General features: G+C 70.9%; 2 protein-coding genes across 2 annotated transcripts; one reads left to right on the forward strand and one right to left on the reverse strand.

The window, feature by feature from the left end:
* Nucleotides 1-265: 265 nt before the first annotated feature.
* On the reverse strand, nucleotides 266-3,939 carry LOC308186699 (D site-binding protein-like; the record flags this gene model as incomplete). Its single annotated transcript, XM_080608829.1, is given in 4 exon segments — nucleotides 266-569; nucleotides 1,366-1,460; nucleotides 1,463-1,566; nucleotides 3,881-3,939. Coding segments are annotated over 4 exon segments (474 nt in total). The 3' UTR covers nucleotides 266-353.
* Nucleotides 3,940-5,281: 1,342 nt separating this feature from the next.
* ZNF865 (zinc finger protein 865) lies at nucleotides 5,282-11,295 on the forward strand. Its single transcript, XM_080608828.1, has 2 exons — nucleotides 5,282-5,804; nucleotides 6,762-11,295. Exon 2 carries the CDS (start codon nucleotides 6,836-6,838, stop codon nucleotides 9,989-9,991), a length of 3,156 nt encoding a protein of 1,051 aa, XP_080464954.1. The 5' UTR covers nucleotides 5,282-5,804; nucleotides 6,762-6,835; the 3' UTR covers nucleotides 9,992-11,295.
* The last annotated feature ends 649 nt before the right edge of the window (nucleotides 11,296-11,944 follow it).

The raw sequence follows: 11,944 nt of genomic DNA on the forward strand, positions 1-11,944 counted from the left end.
TTGACCCTAAGACATTGGGGGTGACCCCAACACCTTGGTGGGACCCCAAGACCTAGGGGTTGACCCTAAGACATTGGGGGGACCCCAAAATCTTGATGGGACCCCAAGACCTAGGGGTTGACCCTAAGACATTGGGGGGACCCCAAAACCTTGATGGGACCCAAGACCTAGGGGTTGACCCTAAGACATTGGAGGGACCCCAAAACCTTGATGGGACCCCAAGACCTAGGGGTTGACCCTAAGACATTGGAGAAGCCCCAAGAGCTTGATGGCACCCCAACACCTTGATGGGACCCCAACACCTTGGTGCCCCCCCAGCACCCGGGGGGGTCCCCAATCCCTCCGGGGGGGGCTCAGAGGGCGCCGTGCCGGGCCTCGTAGCGGGCGAGGAGGGCGCGCAGGCGGGCCAGGTCGCGGCGGGCGGCCGCCACCTCGTGCCGCAGCGCCGCGTTGTCGCGCTCGAGGAGCGCGGCGCGGGCCGACAGCTGGTTCTCCTTCAGCCGCCGCGCCTCCCGCGAGCGCCGCGCCGCCGCGTTGTTCCGGCTGCGCCGGCTCCAGTACTTCTCGTCCTGGGGGGGGGGGGGGGAGATAAAATGGGGGGGGGGTCACCGAGAGCTTGGGGACCCCCAGTGGGGTTGGGTGTGAAGCCTATGGGTTGGACGAAGAGGCCTTGGGGGGGGCATCACCCATATCAGGGACCCCACCTAATAGTTGGGACCCCCCCCCCCAATGTTTGGGACCCCCCCCAATGTTTGGACCCCCCCAGCGTCTGGGATTTCTCATCCTGGGGGGGGAGATAAAATGGGGGGGTCACCAAGAGCTTGGGGACCCCCAGTGGGGTTGGGTGTGAAGTCTATGGGTTGGACGAAGAGGCCTTGGGGGGGGCATCACCCCTATCAGGGACCCCCCCCGATGTTTGGGACCCCCCCCCCAATGTTTGGGACCCCCCCAGTGTCTGGGATTTCTCATCCTGGGGGGAGGAATAAAATGGGGGGGTCACCGAGGGCTTGGGGGGCACCCCCTGGGCTTGGGGACCCCCAGCGGGGTTGGGCGCGAGCCTCTGGGTTGGACAAAGTGGCATTGGGGGGGGGGCAAGGGGGGGGGGGGGGCATCACCAATGTTTGGGACTCCCAGGACCCCCCCCAGCCCCTCAGGACCCCCCCCGCCCCCCCCAGGACCCCCCCGTGCCCCCCCGGGACCCCCCCAGGACCCTTCTGCCCCCCCCCACCCCCCCCATACCCGAATCCCCATATCCACCTTCCCCCTCCCCAGCCCCCCAGGACCCCCCCCCAGCCCCGAGACCCCCCCGTACCCCCCCCCCGGGACCCCCCCCGGCCCCCCCCCGGCCCCCCCCCCGGCCCCCACCTTCTGCTCCTCGGGGACGTGCACCTTGCGGGCCTTGCGGGCGATGGGCTGGGGGCGCAGCTCGTCCTGCCCGAAGCGCAGCCGCCGGGGGTCCAGGGGCCCCCCCCGGGGTCAAGGCCGCCCCCCCCCCCCCCGGGAAGAGCATCCCCCCCCGGCAGCGCTTCGACCCCAGGGCTGGGGGGGGCGCGGGCGGGGGGGGGGCTGCGGGAGGGGAAAGGGGGGGGGGGGTTACAGGGGGGGGTGCCAGGGGAACCCTCGCCACCAGGCACCCCCCCAGTCACCGTGACCCCCCCCACGCCCCCCCCCCATCACCGTGACCCCCCCCCACGCCCCCATGACCCCCCCCTTCCCAGTCACCGTGCCCCCCCCCAGTCACTGTGACCCCCCTCACAGTCACCGTGACCCCCCCCACGCCCCCCCCCACAGTCACCGTGCCCCTCCCACGACCCCCCCATGTCCCGTGACCCCCCCACGCACCCCCCCACGACCCTGTGACTCCCCCCCCCCTTTCACCATGACCCCCCCCCAGTCACTGTGACCCCCCCACGCCCCTTCCACAATCACGGTGTCACCCCCCTCCGGTCACTGTGGCCCCCCCACGACCCCGTGACCCCCCCCACGCCCTCCCCACGCCCCCCCCCCCCACGGTCACCGTGACCCCCCCTACGCCCCCCCCATCCCCTTGGCCCCCCCACGCCCCCGTGACCCCCCCCCCACGTCCTCTCCCCAATCCCCATGACCCCCCCCATGGTCACCGTGACCCCCCCCACGCCCCCCCCAACGCCCCCATGACCCCCCCCACGCCCCCCCCCCCGCTCACTTTGACCCCCCCACGCCCCCGTGACCCACCCCACGCCTTCCTCCCGGTCACCGTAACCCCCCCCCACACCCCCATGACCCCCCCACGCGCCCCGGTCACCGTGACCACCCCACGCCCCCCCCCACGCCCCCAGGCCCCTCCCCACGCCCCCCCCCCACGCACCCGGCGGCCGCTCGGGGCCGGGCTCGGGGCTGGGGGGCAGCCCGTGCTCCCGCAGGAACTCGTCCAGGTCCACGTACTCCAGCTCCCCCGCGTGGGGCCCCCCCCCGCTCCCACGGCAGCGCTGTCACGAGTGGGCCCGGCCCCCGGCCCGGGCAGCCGCCCGCCTCCTCCATGGACCTGCGTGGGCGGGGGGGGGGTCACGCGTTTTGCCCCCCCTCCAAGCGCTCCTTAACCCCCCCACGCACCCCCCAAGCCCTCCCCACGCACCTCCGTGCACCCCCTGCACCCCCCACGCACCCCCCCCCACGCACCCCTCAACCCCCCCACGCCACCCCCCAGGCCCCCGGCGCGCTCCTCGACTCCCCCCACGCACCCCCCGCGCACACCCACGACCCCCCCCCACGCACCCCTACTCCCCCACGCACCCCCCAAGCCCTCCCCACGCACCCGCCGGCCCCCCCCGCGCACCCCCTGAACCCCCCACGCACCCCCCACGCACCCCCCGACCCCCCCACGCACCCCCTGAACCCCCCCACGCACCCCCTGAACCCCCCCACGCACCCCCCCAGCCCCTCCACGCCCTCCCCCAAGGACACGCGGGGGGGGGGGCGCGCCCACGCGGGGGGGGGGGGGCGCGTGCCTGGCTGCACGTGACAGCGGGGGGGGATTTGGGGGGGGGGGGGGAGCGCGCGCTCCACGCGTGCCCCGGGGACACGCGTGGGGAAGGGGGGGGGAACGCGGCGGCCGCACGTGCAGGGGGCGGGGTTTGGGGGCGGGGGGGGGGGTGGGGGGAGCGCGCGCGCCCGCCCACGTGCGCGCGGCGCTCACGTGTGCGCTCCCGCCCCCACGTGCGGCTTCACCTCGCGCGACCCCCGCGGCGGCGCCCACGGGACACGGAGTTCCCCTCCCCCTTCCCCCCCCCCCACCGGTAACGGCTCCGGGGGCTCTCGGTGCACCCCCAGACCCCTCCGTCCCCACCCCCTCCGGTTCCCGGTGCCCCCCCCCCCGGTGCCGGTGCCCCCCCGGTCCCCCCCTCTCCGATTCCCGTGCCGGTCCCCCCTGACCCCGGTTCCGGTGCCCCCCCCTCCGGTTCCCGGTACCAGTGCCACCCAGCCCCGATACCCCCCGGCTCCGGGACCCCCCCGGTTCCCCCTAACCCCCGGTGCCAGTGCCCCCCCAGCCCCATACCCCCCGATCCCGGTGTCCCCCGTCCCCGTACCCCCGACCCCGGTGTCCCCCGGTTCCCGGTACCCCCCCAGCCCCATACCCCCGATCCCGGTGCTGGTACTCCCGGTTCCCGGCCCCCCCCAGCTCCGTACCCCCGGTACCCCCAGCCCGTACCCCCGGTTCCCGGTGACCCCCGTCCCCGTACCCCCGATCCCGGTGCCCCCCGGTTGCCGGTACCCCCTCAGCCCCGTACTCCCGACCCCGTTCCCCCCCAGCCCCATACCCCCGGTTCCCGGTACCGGTGCCCCCCCATCCCGGTACCCCCATCCCGGTATCCCCGGTTCCCTGTCCCCCCTGGCCCCGTACCCCCGGCTCCCGTTCTCCCCAGCCCCGTAGCCCCGGTTCTCGGTCCCCCCCAGCCTCATACCCCCGGTACCGGTACCCCAGGTTCCCAGTACCCCCAGCCCCATACCCCCCGGTTCCCGGTCCCCCCCAGCTCCATAACCCCGGTACCCCCAGGTTCTCGGTACCCCCCGTACCCCCCGGTTCCCTACCCCCCCAGCCCCATACCCCCGGTTCCCGGTACCGCCGGTTCCCAGTACCCCCGGCCCCGTACCCCTGGTTCCCAGCCCCTCCCCGGCCCCCGTACCCCCGTTTCTCGCCCCCCCCCCCCGGCCCAATACCCCGGTGCCGGTGTTCCCCCGGTTCCCGGTACCCCCGGTGCCGGTGTCTGCCGGTTCCCGGTACCCCCGGCCCCATACCCCCGGTTCCCGGTACCCCAGGTTCCCGGTACCGCCGGTTCCCGGTACCCCGGCCCCATACCCCCGTTTCTCGTCGCCCCCGGCCCCACACCCTCGGTTCCCGGTGTTGGTACCCCCGGTTCCCGGTACCCCCAGCGCCGTACCCCCGGTTCCAGCCCCCCCCGGCCCCATACCCCCGGATCCCGGTGGCGGTACCCCCGGTTCCCGGTACCCCCGGTGCCGGTGTCCCCCGGTTCCCGGTACCCCCGACCCCCTACCCCCGTTTCTCGCCCCCTCCCCGGCCCCATACCCCGGTTCCCGGTGCCGGTACCCCCCGGTTCCCGGTACCCCCGGTGCCGGTGTCCGCCGGTTCCAGCCCCCCTCGGCCCCGTACCCCCGGATCCCGGTGCCGGGACCCCCGGTTCCCGCCCCCCCCGGTGCCGGTGCCCACCTGCCGCCCCGCGCCCCGCCGTGCCCTCGCCCTCGGCATGTGCCGCCCGCGGGGGCGCTCCGCCGCGCAGCGCCCCCAGGGGGCGTGGCCTCACTCTAGCCCCGCCCACCCGCCCCTCGCCCCGCCTATCACCGCCCCTCGCCCCGCCTATCACCGCCCTGCCCCGCCCTCAAGCCCCGCCCCCCGCCCCGCCCATTGCTCGGAGGGAGCCGGGGGCGGGGCGGGGCTGGGGGCGGGGCAACGCGAGACCACGCCCCCCTCTGCGCACGTTGCCCTCCCGCATGCCGGCTCCTGCCGGGTCCCGCCCCTCTAGGGGCGGGGCTATTGCGGGGCAGCCAATAGGAAGGCGAGGGGGCGGGGCCAACGGTCATGCGGCGCGGCCATGGGCGCCGCGCGGGGGCGGGGGGGGCTGACCTAGATTTACCCAATGGGGAGGAGGGAGGGGGGCGGGGCCTGACCCACTTTTGGCCAATGGGAGCGGCGGCGGGGGGCGGGGCCAGCCGGGGCGCTGGGCACGTGGGGCCGCACGTGCCCGGGCGTGGGGGGGAGGGGAGGGCGCCGCCATCTTTGGTGTGGCCCCGAGGGAGAGAGGGAGGGGGCGGGCGCCATCTTGGGTGCGGGCAGCGGCGGCCCTCACCCGCCGGCTTCCGGGCGCCATCTTGGGTGCGGGCAGCCCCTCCATCTTGTGGCGGCGGCCATCTTGGCGGGGGGCGAGGAGCCGCGGGCGCCATCTTGAGTGCGGGCAAAGCCCCCCCCCACCCCCCAACCCCTCCTTAGACCCCCTCCAAACGCCCCCGGGGGGGTCCAAAGCCCGGACCGAGGGGTCCCCAAGGACAAATTTTGGGGGGGTTGGGGGGGTCACAGCAAGGCATTGTGGGACCGGGGGGGCGGTAACGGTGGTCACGTGGTGCCACCGGGGGGGGGGGGGGTTCCGGCTCCGGCGGGGGAGGCGCCGCGGTGCAGGCCCCGGAGCGAGCGGGGCCCAGGCAGAGCCCCCCCGGGACCCCCCCAACGGCAGATCCCCCCCCAGACCCTCACCCCCCCCCCAAGGCCCCCACAACCGGGGGCTGCGCTGGGACGGAGCCGCCCCCCCCCCGAGGTGAGTGACCCCCCCCAGCCCCAACCCCCCCCATTTTACCCCCACATTTAGGGGCTGTCCCCCATTAACCCCCCCATTAACCCCCCCCTCATTAGCCCTGAGCCCCCCCCATTAGCCCCTAGCCCCCTTCTTTAACCCTGACCCCCCCCATTAGCCCCGAGCCCCCCCTCATTAGCCCTGACCCCCCCCATTAGCCCTGAGTCCCCCCCATTGCCTCTGCTCCCTATTAATTCTCTGCCCTCGTTAACCCTTCCTCTCATTATCCCTTCCCTCATTAACTCTGCCCCCCCCGTTAACCGTGTGCCCCCCATTTATTATCTCTCTGCTCCCCCAATTAACCCAATGTCGCTTCATTAACTCTGACCCCCCCATTATCACTCTGCCCCCCTATATATTAACTCCATTTTCCCCCATTGAGCTCATTTTCCCCCCAATTAACCCCATTTCCCCCCAATTAACCCCATTTCCCCCCATTAACCCCATTTCCCTCCCATTAACTCCATGCCCCCCCAATCCCATTCCCCCCTATTCACCGTACCCCCCAGTTAATTGCATACCCCCCCGTTAATTGCATACCCCCAATTAACCCCATTTGTTCCCACTATTCCCATTTCCCCCACTAATCCCATTCCCCCCATTAACCCCAGTGCTCTCCCCACTAACCCCATTTCCCCCCATTAGCCGTGTGCCCCCCAACCCCATTTCTCCCCCATTTCCCCCCATTTCCCCCCTATCTCTGACCATTGCCCCCAGTTCCCCCCATTCCCAATTCCCCCCAATTCCCCCCCAGTTCCTCCCATTCCCCCCCATTTTCCCCGTCCCCCCCATTCCCCCCCAGCTCCCCCCACCCCCCCATGTCCCCCCATCACCCCTAAACCCCTCCGCTCCCCACTCTCCCCCCCATCCCCTCCCCTCTCTTCCGCCCCCATTAACCCTCTACCCCCCTCCCCACCCTAGGGCCCCCTCCCACGCCTCCAAACGCCGTCGACGCCCCCCCACCGTGACACCCCCCCCCCCAAAGCAGCCCGGAGATGGAAGCCAACGTCAGCGACGAGAGCGTCCACTTCCAGAGCTACCCCTTCGACTTCCTCGAGTTCCTCAACCACCAGCGCTTCGAGCCCATGGAGCCCTACGGCCACGAGCACCCCAAGGCGCTGCCCGCCCTCCCCTGCCCGCAGCCCCCTTCGAGTACCCCCCCCCGCCCGGCGCCCCCCCCTTCGACCGCCCCCCCGCCGCCAAGCACAAGGACTTCAAGGCCGAAGCCGCCGCCGCTGCCGCCGCCGCGGCGCAACCCAAAAAAACCGAGGTCACCGCCGGGGGGGGTCCCAACAACGGGCGCCCCCCCTTACCCCGGCCCCGCCGTGCCCCCCCCCCCGCAGCCCCTCTTTGAGGCCGCCGGCGCCTTCAACGCGCCGCAGTGGGGCATCGTGGATCTCTCCAGCCACCAGCACCTCTTCGGGGGGTTGAAACGAGGCGGGGCGGCCGCCACCGGAGCCCCCCCGGCCCCGCCGGCCGCCCCCGAGGCGGCGGCGAAGGAGGAGAAGAGCTATTTCCGCCGGCTGAAGTACTTCATGGAGCGGCGCTTCCCCTGCGGCGTCTGCCAGAAGTCCTTCAAGCAGTCGTCCCACCTGGTGCAGCACATGCTGGTGCACAGCGGCGAGCGGCCCTACGAGTGCGGCACCTGCGGCCGCACCTACAACCACGTCTCCAGCCTCATCCGCCACCGCCGCTGCCACAAGGACGCCGCCGAGGAGCCCGCCGCGTCCGGCGCCGTGGCGGCGCCCAACGGGGCGAGCGCCTCGGTGCCTCCGGCGGCCGGCGCCGTGATGCCGGCGCCCAACGGGGTCAACGCGGCGGCAAGCGGGGTCAACGTGGCGGTGGCCGGCGTCATCCCGGCGCCCAACGGGGTCAACGTGGGGCCCAGCGGGGTCAACGCGGCGCCCAACGGGGTCAACACGGGGCCAAATGGAGTCAACGCGGCACCCAACGGGGTCAGCGCGGGGCCAAATGGAGTCAACGCGGCACCCAACGGAGTCAACGCGGGGCCCAACGGGGTCAACACGGCACCCAATGTGGTCAGCACGGGGCCAAATGGAGTCAACACAGGGCCCAACGGGGTCAACACAGCACCGAGTGCGGTCAACGCGGCGGCCATGGTGCCCGGCGTCCTCCCAGCACCCAGCGGTGCCGCCGCGGCGTTGAGCGGCGTCCTCCCGGCCCCCAGCGGCGTCATCCCGGCGCCCGCCGGGGTCATCCTGGCGCCCGGCGGCGTCACTCTGGCACCCGGCGGCATCGCCTTGGCGCCTGGCGGAGCCCCCACGGCGCCCAGCGGCGCCGCCCCGGACGGGCCCTTCACTTGCTCGTTGTGTTGGAAGGTCTTCAAGAAGCCGAGCCACCTCCACCAGCACCAGATCATCCACACCGGTGAGAAGCCCTTCACCTGCTCGGTGTGCGCCAAGAGCTTCAACCGCCGCGAGAGCCTCACGCGCCACGTCAAGACGCACTCGGGGCTGCTGCGGGTGCCCTGCGCCGTCTGCGGGAAGGAATTTCGGGACCCGGCCTACCTGCTGCGGCACCAGGCCGCCCACAGCGGCCAGCGCCCCGACTACAAGTGCGAGGTGTGCGGCAAAGCCTACGCCGCGCCGCAGAGCCTCCTGCGGCACCGGCAGGTCCACGCCGGCCCCAAAGCCGGCACCGCGGCGGCGGTGCCGTTCGCCGGCGTCCCCAAAGCCTCAACGGCGGCGTCGGTCGGATTCCCCTTTGCCTCAGAGGACGCGGCGAAGGCGGGCGAAGGCGGCGGGGGCTTCCTGGCGTCCCCCGCGGCGCTGCTGGCGCCGGGGAAGAGCTTCGGGTGCGGGATCTGCGGGCGGGCCTTCGGGCGGCGCGAGACGCTGAAGCGGCACGAGCGCATCCACACCGGGGAGAAGCCGCACCAGTGCGCCGTCTGCGGCAAGCGCTTCCGCGAGTCCTTCCACCTCAGCAAGCACCACGTCGTGCACACCCGCGAGCGGCCCTACAAGTGCGAGCTGTGCGGCAAAGCCTTCGGCTACCCGCAGAGCCTCACGCGCCACAAGCAGATCCACCGCCTGCCGCTGCCCTGCGGGCTGGGGGCGGCGGCGGCGGCGGCGGCCGCCCCCCCCGAGGGGCTGAGCTACGGCTGCGGGGAGTGCGGCGAGCGCTTCCCCGACCTCTTCCACGCCGTCAACCACAAGGAGGCCCACGTCGGGGAGAAGCCCTACGGCTGCGACGCCTGCGGCAAGGCCTTCGGCTTCATCGAGAACCTGATGTGGCACAAGCTGGTGCACCAGGCGGCCCCCGAGCGGCTGCTGCCCGACGGGGGGCCGGCGGCCGAGAGCGGGGCGCAGCCCCCCGAGGAGCACCCGGTGGTGCCGAGCGGGGAGCGCTTCACCTGCGGGACCTGCGGGCAGAGCTTCAAGCACTTCCTGGGGCTGGTGACCCACAAGTACGTGCACCTGGTGCGGCGCACGCTGGCCTGCGGCGTCTGCGGGCAGAGCTTCGCCGGCGCCTACGACCTGCTGCTCCACCGGCGCCGGCACCTGCAGAAGCGGCACTTCGGCTGCTCCGTCTGCGGGAAGCGCTTCTGGGAGGCGGCCCTGCTGATGCGGCACCAGCGCTGCCACACCGAGGAGCGGCCGTACCGCTGCGCCGTCTGCGGCCGCGGCTTCCTGCGCTCCTGGTACCTGCGGCAGCACAAGGTGGTGCACACGGGTGAGCGCGCCTACAAGTGCGCCCTCTGCAACAAGCGCTTCGCCCAGTCCTCCAGCCTGGCCGAGCACCAGCGGCTGCACGTGGTGGCCCGGCCGCAGCGCTGCCAGACCTGCGGCAAGACCTTCCGCTACCGCTCCAACCTGCTGGAGCACCGCCGCGTCCACCTGGGCGAGAAGGTGTACCGCTGCGAGCTCTGCGGCAAGAGCTTCTTCTACCTGTCCTCCATCCTGCGGCACCAGCGCTCGCACGACGCCCGCCGCGACCTGCGCTGCTCCGCCTGCCTCAAGCTCTTCAAGGACCCCAAGTACTTCAGCAAGCACCTGCAGACCCACCAGGGCGGGCGCCCCTTCAAGTGCAGCACCTGCGGGGAGGCGTTCAGGAACACCTACGGCCTCAAGAAGCACCGGCACGGGCACAAGCTGGAGCGCCTGGCCGCCCTGGTGCACAAGGACGCCTGAGGAGGGGGCTCGGCGGCGGTGGGCCCCCCCCTCTTGGATCCATCTGCTTGGCCGGTGGGGTCCTGCAGGACGTGGATGGGGTGGTGGGGCTGGGCGGCGTGGCACGACGCGGCTCGTCATGGCACGACACGGCTCATCGTGGCACGACACGGCTTGGTATGGTGCGACACGCCTCGGCATAATTTATTGTGGTGCAGCAGGGCTTGGCACGGGGCAGCACAGCTCGTCATGGTGTGACACGGCTCGTCATGGTGCCGTACGGCTGGTCATGGCACAACACAGCTTGACACGGCTCGTCATGGTGCAGAACACGGCTCAACACGGCTCGGCACGGCTCATCGTAGTGCGACGCGGCTCGTCGTGGCTCAGTGTGATGCCAAATGGCTCAGCACAGCTCGCGTGACGTGGCTCAGCACAGATCCTGGCTCATCGTGGTGTAACATGGTGCGGCACGGCTCGTCATGGTGCGGCACGGCTCGTCATGGTGCAACACGGCTCGTCATGGTGCGGCACGGCTCGTCATGGTGCGGCACGGCTTGGCACAGGGCAGCACGGCTCGTCATGGTACAAGGCGGCTCGTCATGGTGCAACATGGCTTGACATGGCTCGTCATGGCCCAGCACACCTTGGCGTGGTCCAACATGGCTCATCATGGCACAACATGCCTTGGCACGGCTCGTCGTGGCCCAACACACCTTGGCACGGTCCAACACGGTTCATCATGGCACAACACACCTTGGCATGGCTCGTCATGGCCCAACACACCTTGGCACGGTCCAACACGGCTCATCATGGCCCAACACACCTTGGCACGGTCCAACACGGCTCGTCGTGGCCCAACACACCTTGGCACGGCTCGTCATGGCCCAACACACCTTGGCACGGTCCAACACGTTTCGTCATGGCCCAACACACCTTGGCACGGCCCAGCCCACCAGCCACTGGGGGAAGTCGGTCCCCAGCACCCTGGGACACATGGACACGACCCCCCCGCTGCCCCCACCCCCAGCAGCCCCACGGGCCGAGCACGGACTCATGGGGCCGCGTCCAGATGCCGGTGCCCCCCCCCAGCCGCGGTGGAGTGGGGGCACGGGGAGAACCCCCCAGCCCGTGTCCTCCGCCCTAGAGTTATTTTTTAACGCCGCAGGTATATAAATAAATGGAAATATAAATCTATATATAAGATATATATTATAGAGAGTCCCCGTACCCCAAGGCGGGCAAGGGGGCGGCCAGGCCCCCGCTCGCACCCGCGTCTGCCCCGGTGATGTACAGATGGAGCCGATATTAAACTGTGGATGCGACCGAGGGGCCGACTCCTTCCAGGCGCCGTGGGGGCGTGCATGGGGTGGTTGGGTGGCTGGTGGTTGGGTTGGTTGGTTGAGGGGTTGGTTGGGTGGATCGCGGTTGGGTTGGTCGGGTGGTTAGTGGGGTGGGTGGTCGGTTAGATCATGATTGGGTTGGTTGGGTGGATCGCGGTTGGGTTGGTCGGGTGGTTAGTGGGACAGGTGGTTGGTTAGATCATGACTGGGTTGGTTGGGTGGATCATGGACAGGGTGGTTGGTTGATGGGTTGGTTGGTTGGATCATGGTTGGGTTGGTTGGTTAAGGGGTTGGTTGGTTGATGAGTTGGTTGAGTGCTTGGAGCATGATTGGGTTGGTTGGGTGGTTGATGGGACGGTTGGTTGGTTAAGGGGTTGGTTGGTTGGTTGATGGAGATGGTTGGTTGGTTGATGAGTTGGTTGAGTGGATCGTGGTTGGATTGGTTGGTTGATGAGTTGGTTGAGTGGATCGTGGTTGATTGGTTGGTTGAGGGGTTGGTTGGTTGGGTCATGGTTGGGTTGGTTGGGTGGTTGATGGGACGGTTGGTTGGTTAAGGGGTTGGTTGGTTGATGGGATGGTTGGTTGGTTAAGGGGTTGGTTGGTTGGTTGATGGGATGGTTGGTTGGTTAAG

The sequence above is a fragment of the Anser brachyrhynchus genome, assembly GCF_964034855.1.
Source record: "Anser brachyrhynchus genome assembly, contig: SCAFFOLD_696, whole genome shotgun sequence".
Taxonomy (NCBI): Eukaryota; Metazoa; Chordata; class Aves; order Anseriformes; family Anatidae; genus Anser; species Anser brachyrhynchus.

Bases quoted from the DNA above. Each gene is read 5' to 3' on its own strand.
- ZNF865 (XM_080608828.1), top strand. From the start codon at position 6,836: ATGGAAGCCAACGTCAGCGACGAGAGCGTCCACTTCCAGAGCTACCCC.